At 52.4% G+C, this 8,273-nt stretch overlaps 1 protein-coding gene across 1 annotated transcript; it reads right to left on the reverse strand.

Annotated features, from left to right (window-relative positions):
- Positions 1–5,029: 5,029 nt before the first annotated feature.
- LOC134433374 (olfactory receptor 14J1-like) lies at positions 5,030–6,045 on the reverse strand (the record flags this gene model as incomplete). Its single annotated transcript, XM_063182229.1, has 2 exons — positions 5,030–5,044; positions 5,269–6,045. Coding segments are annotated over 2 exons (792 nt in total), but the record flags the coding sequence as incomplete, so codon positions are not given.
- Between the last annotated feature and the right edge of the window lie 2,228 nt (positions 6,046–8,273).

Consider the following 8,273-nt stretch of genomic DNA (forward strand, 5'->3'; position numbering starts at 1 on the left):
CCCCTGCACACTCAGCCAGGCTTACATGGACACTGATGGTTTCTGGGCCAGACTCTCTGAGCCAAGCCCAGCTCCCTGCAAGCTCTGCCAGCTGCCCTGAGCTCTGTGCAGCACCAAGGGCCTCTCCCCAGCCCAGTCCAGCCGGCTCTGGCCCCACAGCTCTGCTCAGGCCAGGCTGCTCTGGGCACTGCCCCACGGCCTCAGCCCCTGGCAAGGGCGCAGCAGCAGCTGCAGCTGCCACAGGACTCAGCCCCAGCCATGGGGGAAGGTGCTTGGCCAAGGCCAAAGGAGGCTCCCTGGCTGCCCTGCTCCCCTCTGGCTGAGGTGCTGAGAGCTCTGCAGCCCCTGCTGCCATCCCATCTGCCCAGGGCAGCACAAGAGCCCTGGCCCTGGGGCCCTCAAGAGCTGCTCCTGCTCCAGGCCCAGGGCCCATGCCAAAGCTGGGGCAGCCACAAAGCTGTGCCCATTTCTGTTCATTGCTGCTCTGATGGGGATGGATCCTCAGCACCTTGGAGGTTGGAGAAGAAGTTTACTTTTCTGGAGGTCTTTTCATTCTTGAACTCTTCAATTGAGAAATTCAGTGAGAAAAGCTGATCAACCTTTGTTCAAAACACCCAAACAAGAGAACCCCATGGGAATAATTCAAGTCTTGAATTCTTCTGTGGTTAATCAGGCAGATTTCAGAAGTTTATTCAAAGTGAATCTACTACATTAAAAATAATGAAAGGAGAATTGTTTTGTCCTGTTTAGTTTATTTTTCCCCTTTTTAAATTAGTATCAGGGGAGCCCAAGTTGGGTGGGAGTGTGGCTGTGTTGGAGGGCAGGAAGCTCTGCAGAGGGATCTGTCCAGGCTGGAGCCATCCATGGGCCCAGGACAGTTGGATGAGGTTCACCAAGGCCAGGGGCCAGGTCCTGCCCTGGGCTCACAACCACCCCAAATCCCTGGCTGTGCCCTGCCCCTGATCCCCACAGCCTGTCTTGTTTCCTTCATCCCTGCATTGCCAGGGACTTTCTAGGACAAGGGAGCTGTGCTCTGGAAATAGAGGGAGGTGCAGGTGCCACCACTGGAGTGGGAACCACAACTCATCAGGTTTGTGTCCTTTGGGGATCAGGAACTGATGAGACTCAGAGGCACAGAAAGTTTCTCTTCATGGCCAACAGACCATGGTTGAACAGGATACAATTCAATAACAATCACAGCTCTTCCCTGAGCAATGTGCAACATCCCAGCAGTATCTGATGAGTCTGCCATCCACAGGTGATTTCCATATTAAAATTATTTTTACAAAAATATGGTTTTGTGGTGGATATAAACACACCTAAATTCTTGTATCAGGATGCCCATCCTGGAATGGGGGCAAAGCAGCCTGAACAATTCCTGATTTGCAAAGCTTTCAGTCATGGATGGAGAAGGGGCTCAGGCTGCTCTTGGTGTTGAGGAAATGCTGAAACCAGCTTGACTCATTTCATCTCCTCATGCCCTGGCTGATCTCCCCTCTTCCCCTTCCACCCATTGGCTTTTGTCTCCCCCCAGCCCCCTGTGAAGAGCCTGGCTCTGTGTTCTCCATCCCCTCCTCGCTGACACTGCCAGGCTGGGATGAGGAGCCCCTCAGCCTTCCCTGCTACAGGCTGGACCAGCCCAGCTCCCTCAGCCTCTGCTCACAGCCCAAGGGCTCCAGCCCCACTTTGGAGGCCCTTCCCAGACCCTGCTCCAGCTGCCAGACATCTTTCCTGCCCTGGGCAACCCAACCCAGGCCACAGTGACCTGGATAGTCCCCGTCCTTGATGTCCTGGTCACACAGCCCTGGCCCCTTGTCCCCATGTCAGGCTCTGGGGTGGATCGTGTGGAACATCCTTTGGTGGAGGGTGTGGCTCCAGGTGGGCCAGGGGGATCCCAGGGGACAGGGACCCTGCTGGTCATGGACAGCATTGGAGTTGTTGGGAGAAACTGTGAGGGGGAGCTGGGGCAGAGTGACCAACTCAGTGAGCTCACACAGCCCTGCTGGGATGTTACAGCTTGCTCTGTGATGTCATAGTCTGCTCTCTAATGTCACACAGCTGGTCTCTGATGTCACAGCCTGCTCTGTGATGTTAGTCCTCTGCCCTGTGATGTCACAACTGGCTATGTGATGTCACAGAGACAGTCTATGATGCTGTAGTTGCTCAGTGACCTCGCATAACCCACTCTGTGATGTCATAGCCCACTCTGTAACCTCATGTTACCAGATGATCAATTGTCTCCAGCAGCTGAGCTGACACCTGGAGCTTGTTCTCCACAACCCCAGCCCTATGGAAACCACACAATGCCCATTGTGTGAGAAGGGGAACTGGAAGTTCAGCAGCCTCAGTGTCCTGCCAGCTCAGCCAGGCCCACTGGAACACTGGGGTCCACGATCACCAGAGACCACCAGAGAGACCCCCAGGACAGAAGAGCACATGGGTAAAGGGGAGAAGAAATATGTTAATGATTTTGTGGAAATGATTATCATATGCATGTTTAGTCCAGGGCAATCAATGAATATGTGTGCAAAATACAGAATATAAACAGAAACTTTACTGTACTCAGCATGCACGGCTTTGAGAGGAGCTGTTCCCCGTGCATCCAGCTGAATAAATAATGGTGTTTCTAAATGCTACACTAGGGTTAAGGACTTTTCTGTTTTACAGAATTTAACATTCCCACTGCCAAGGAAAGCTCTGTCTGCTGCTGTTCACAAACAGAGAAGGGCTGGTGGGAGATGTGGGGCTCGGAGGCTGCCTGGGGCACAGTGACCATGAAATAATCAAGTTTTCAATGCTCTGTGAAAGAAGGAGGGGCAGCAACAAAACTTCTGCACTGGAATTAGGAAGGGCAGACTTTGGCCTATTTAGGATGCTGATTTGGGGAGTACCAAATCAGGTACTGATTCTTTAAAGGGAAACAGCCCTTAAAAACAAAAGGGTCCAGGGAGGATGGACACACTTCATGAAAGTAATCTTAAGGAGATGGAGGAGCCTCTGCCAGTGTGGCAAAACATGATCTAGTGAGGAAAATGACTGTCCTGGCTGCCCATGGAGCCTTTGTGGGAACTCAGGGGTAAAAAGAGGGTGCATCACTTTTGGAAAGAAGAACAGGCAACTCAGAAAGTGTTTAAGAATGTTGTTAAGTTATGCAAAAAGAAAAGGAAGGAGGTGAAAGCTCAACTAGAGCTTAACCTGGCCACTTCTGTGAAAAATAAGAGGAAATGCTTCTATAAATAAAATTATAGTAAAACACCAGACAAACAGAACCTCTACTATTTATTGGATGCAGTAGGAAATACAGTAACTAAAGATAAAGACAAGGCTGAGCTACTTAACACCTTCTTTGTCTCAATTTTCAATATTAGGAAAGGCTGTCCTCAGGACGAGTGCTCTCCTGAGCGTCTAGATGGCCACAGGGAGCAGAACAGCCCCTGGAATCCAGGAGGCAGCAGTTGGTGACCTGCTGAGCCTCTCAGATTCTCACAGGTGTATGGGATTGGATGGGATCCATCCCAGGGGGATGAGGGAGCTGTGGATGATCTCCCCAAGCTGCTTTCCATCATTTACTATCGTGCTGGCTCAGCAGGGAGGTCCCAGAGCACTGGAGGTGCCAGTGTGAGCCCATCCCCAAGCAGGGCTGGAAGGAGGAGCTGGGAAACTCCAGGCCTGTCAGCCTGACCTGGGTGCCTGGCAAGGTTATGGAACAGATCACCCTGAGTGCCATCACAGGGCACCCATGGGATGGCCGAGGGATGAGAGCCAGCCAGCATGGATTTAGGGGTGGCAGGTCCTGCCTGACCAACCTGGTCTCCTTTTATGACCAGATGACCTGCCTGTGGATGCAGGAAAGGCTGTGGATGTTGTGTGCCTGGACTTCAAAGCCTTTAAAGCCATGAGCCACAGAATTCCCTGGAAAAACTGCAGCCCATGGCTTGGACATGTTCACGCTTCCCAGGGTAAAGAGCTGGCTGGAGGCTGGGCCCAGAGAGTGGTGGGAATGGTGCTGCACCCACTGGGTGTCCAGGCACTGGTGGTGTCCGCCAGGGATCTGTGCCTGGCCCAGTCCTGTTTAATATCTTCACTAATGATCTGGCTGAGGGGATCGAGTCCAGCATTCACAAACTGCAGATGGCACCAAGCTGGGTGTGAGTGTGGATCTGCTGGAGGGCAGGACAGGAAGACACAACCTTAAGCTGCATCAGGGGAGGTTCAGGCTGGACAATAGGAAGAAGTTCTTCACAGAAAGAGTGAGTGGGCATTGGAATGGTCTGGCCAGGGGGGAAGGTGGCAGAGTCCCTGTCCCTCTCCAGTGGCACTCAGTGGCATGGTCTGGGTGACAAGGCAGTATTAGGGCATTGAGAACATTGTGACACTGTGAAGCCCCACAGAACCAAGGGGTCAACTGTCACATTTTGGGGCCCCATGGAACCAAGGACACCATTGTTGCTCTGCATGGTCTCATGGAACCAAGGAGACCAGTGTGACAGTGCAGGGCCTGGTGTAACAAGGAGGCCATTGTGACACTGAGGGGCTCCACGAAACAAAGGACGTCTTTGCAGATGACACCAAGCTGGATCTGAGTGTTGATTCTGTGGGAACATAGGAGGGCTCTGCACAGTGACCTGGATAGGCTGGATCCAGGGGATGAATCCAACAAGGTCAGGTTTAAAAAGACCAAGTGCCGGGTCCTGCACTTTGGTTACAACAACCCCTGCAGCACTACAGGCTGGGGACAGAGTGGCTGGAGAGCAGCCAGGCAGAAAGGGCCTGCAGGGACTGATGGACAGCAGGCTGGACATGAGCCATCAGTGTGACCAGGTGGCCAAGAAGGCCAATGGCTCCTGGCCTGGCTCAGGAATGGTGTGGCCAGCAGTACCAGAGATGCTGTGCTAGCACTGATCTGACCCCAGCTCTGCACACAGACATTGCTGCTGCAGCTCCTGAGAAGGCAACAAAAGGGCATCACTGCAGAAAACTTTGCTGGGAGATCCTTTGGGTCCTTTAAAGCCACCAAGAGTGCTGCCCCTCATTGCCACAGTCTCTGGCCACATGGAAGGTGGAGAGAAACAAAATGAGAAATTGCACAAACAATGACATTTCTTTGTGGACAATATGAAAAACTAATACAAAGGAAAAAAAAAAAACAAACCACAACCAAAGCAACAAGAAGTATGAAAGACGTCTTTTAGTACAAGTGATTGGCAGAAATTGGCCAGTAGTTTAATGTTCCTGAAAGCATCCAGTGATCAGTCTCCTCACTGCAGCCTTGAGCTCCTGGTTCCTCAGGCTGTAGATGAGGGGATTCAGGGCTGGAGGCACCACCGAGTACAGAATTGACAGGGCCAGATCCAAGGATGGGGAAGACATGGAGGGGGGCTTCAGATGTGCAAATGCTGCAGTGCTGAGGAACAGGGAGACGACGGCCAGGTGAGGGAGGCAGGTGGAAAAGGCTTTGTGCCGTCCCTGCTCTGAGGGGATCCTCAGCACAGCCCTGAAGATCTGCACATAGGAGAAAACAATGAACACAAAACAGCCAAAACCAAAACAGACACTAACTGCAATGAGCCCAAATTCCCTGAGATAGGATTTGTAGCAGGAAAGCTTGAGGATCTGGGGAATTTCACAGAAGAACTGGCCCAGGACATTGCCATGGCACAGGGGCAGAGAAAATGTATTGGCTGTGTGCAGCAGTGAATAGAGAAAGGCACTGGCCCAGGCAGCTGCTGCCATGTGGGCACAAGCTCTGCTGCCCAGGAGGGTCCCGTAGTGTAGGGGTTTGCAGATGGACACGTAGCGGTCATAGCACATGATGGTCAGGAGGCAAAATTCTGCTGAGATGAAGAACAGAAAGAAAAAGAGCTGAGCAGCACATCCTGTGTAGGAGATGTCCCTGGTGTCCCAGAGGGAATTGTGCATGGCTTTGGGGACAGTGCTGCAGATGAATCCCAGGTCGCTGAGGGCCAGGTTGAGCAGGAAGAAGAACATGGGTGTGTGCAGGTGGTGGCTGCAGGCTACGGCGCTGATGATGAGGCCGTTGCCCAGGAGGGCAGCCAGGGAGATGCCCAGCAAGAGGCAGAAGTGCAGGAGCTGCAGCTGCCGCGTGTCTGCCAGTGCCAGCAGGAGGAAGTGGCTGATGGAGCTGCTGTTGGACATTTGCTGGGGCTGAACATGGAGACCTGTTCATGGAGAAAGGGCAGTGACAAGTCAGGATGGGCTGCTTTGAGCCAAACCTGGGCTATTCCCCGCAGACTGTTCCTGTAGCCTTGTTCCTGCTCTGGGAAAACCTTCAGCCATGTCCCTGCCTGAGCTCCAGTTGTGCTGGCTGAGTGTGCCAGGAGCAGCCAGGCCTGTGCTTGGGGGCTCTCAAGGAGCCATCCCTGCCCCACTGCCCTGAGTTTGTGGCCATGTGGCAGAGGGACAAGGCTGGATGTTCAAGATTTGACAGGGGAATCGCTTCTAATGCAGACAGGCTTGGTAGCATCTGCATTCACAGTCCTATAAGACATGAATAGCAGAAGGTTTTTTTAGGAATTGTTTTCCTACCCACACATCATTTCTGGCTCTCTGAGGTCAGGAATCCCCAGCATTCCTGCTGCACTCAGAGTTTGCCACTGAGAGATGTGAGAGGCAAAGGATTCCCTGTGGCTGAGGGAAGATGAGGGGCTGGATGGGCTTGTTCCAAACTGCCCTGGCTTTGCACCTTAGGCTGCAATCAGAGCACAGTCACACTCCTGGATCACCCTGGGACAAACCAGACCCTGCCCAGAGCAGAGGGATCCCTGAATGTCTCACCCTCTCTCAAGGTCTCTGGGCAAGGTCTCAGCACCCCCTTGTGCCAAGGACACTCACGGCTCCCTGGGCAAACCCAGCAGCATTTCCTCAGCTCTGGCAGCTCTGTCCTTCCCCGTGGGACATTCAGGGAACTCCCAGAGGCTCTGGCACAGATTTGCCCCCAGGAGGGCTGCTCAGAGCTTGGAAGGGCACAGCAAGGAGATCCCTGGCTGTGCCCATGATGGGATCTCAGGGAGGGGCTCAGTTCATTCCCCTTTCCCATGGACTGCTTTGCCCACAGCCCCACAGGTGCCAGGGAAGCTTGGACACCCCATTCCCATGGACAGCCCTGCCTGGCAGGAATGCCAAGGGCAGTGCCTGACTCAGCTGCTGCAAATGCCAGAGTCTCCCTGAGAGCAGCAGATAACAGTGACAATATCAGGGCAGGGCAGAACCAAGAGAAGATGTTGTGGTGCTGTGCCTGAGAGGGCAGGGCAGAGACAGCCGGGCACTCAGGACAGTGTTCCCGTGCCCAGCTGTGCCTGGCACCTCCCACACACCAACAGTGCTGTCATCCTGCCCCCAGCACTGCTCTCTTCAGCCCCCTCTCCTTCCCTGAGCATCTCCCTGGGCCTAGACATTCCCTCCTGAGAGGAGCCTTGTCCCTGCCAGCACTCACAGAGCCCATCCCAGCCTGTGTGCCCTGGCCGGGGCCCTACAGAAACCTGCCTGTGTGCAGGGCCCTGGCTGGGGCAGGCTCTGTGTGCAGCTGGGCAAGGGCAGCTCAGGAGAGCCCTGCTGGGCCCTGCAGAGGTGATGCTGCTGCTGTCCAGGGCTGAGGAGTGGCTGAGGGCCCTTTGGGAGGCTCCCAGCAGAGAGACTGACCACCCAAAGTTACAATTCTGGAGTCTGTGTAAATGTTCAAACATTCCTTTGATGATTCTATGTGTCCCTTTCAACTCAAAATGTTCTGTGATTCTGAGATTACAATTCCTGTTCTGCTTCTCTCATCCCTCTGCTGTCTATAATCCAAAGAGAGAAAAAAAAAAAAAAAAACCCTTGCAGCAGTGTTAGAACAGTAAAGTAAAAACCAGACATTTATTGGAAGCTTCCAGGTGTCCCAGTGGGGATGGGGCCTGATTTGAACAAATTATTAAGGTTGATTAATTAGGATATTTAACAGGAACATCCAAAAGGAGATTCAGTTTCCCTAGTTACACACCCCTGGTCAACCCATTGGAGTAGGTCCAAAGGCTTCTTTGCCTTCACTTTTTATAATGACTGCTCATATTCTGCTCATTCTCAAAACCCAAAATGTTCCTATATGTCCAGTTCCTAGAATACTATATAGTATTTCAGGGCTATATAAAAGAATAGGACTATACAGCATTTTAGGAATATATTTAGACAGTCAGGTTATTAAGAGAAAGGTAAGGAAACATACTAGATTTAATTCAGGATTAAAGCTATATAAGAATATAATAGTGGTTTAATAGAGT

This window comes from Melospiza melodia, unplaced genomic scaffold (assembly GCF_035770615.1).
Source record: "Melospiza melodia melodia isolate bMelMel2 unplaced genomic scaffold, bMelMel2.pri scaffold_18, whole genome shotgun sequence".
Classification (NCBI taxonomy): Eukaryota; Metazoa; Chordata; class Aves; order Passeriformes; family Passerellidae; genus Melospiza; species Melospiza melodia.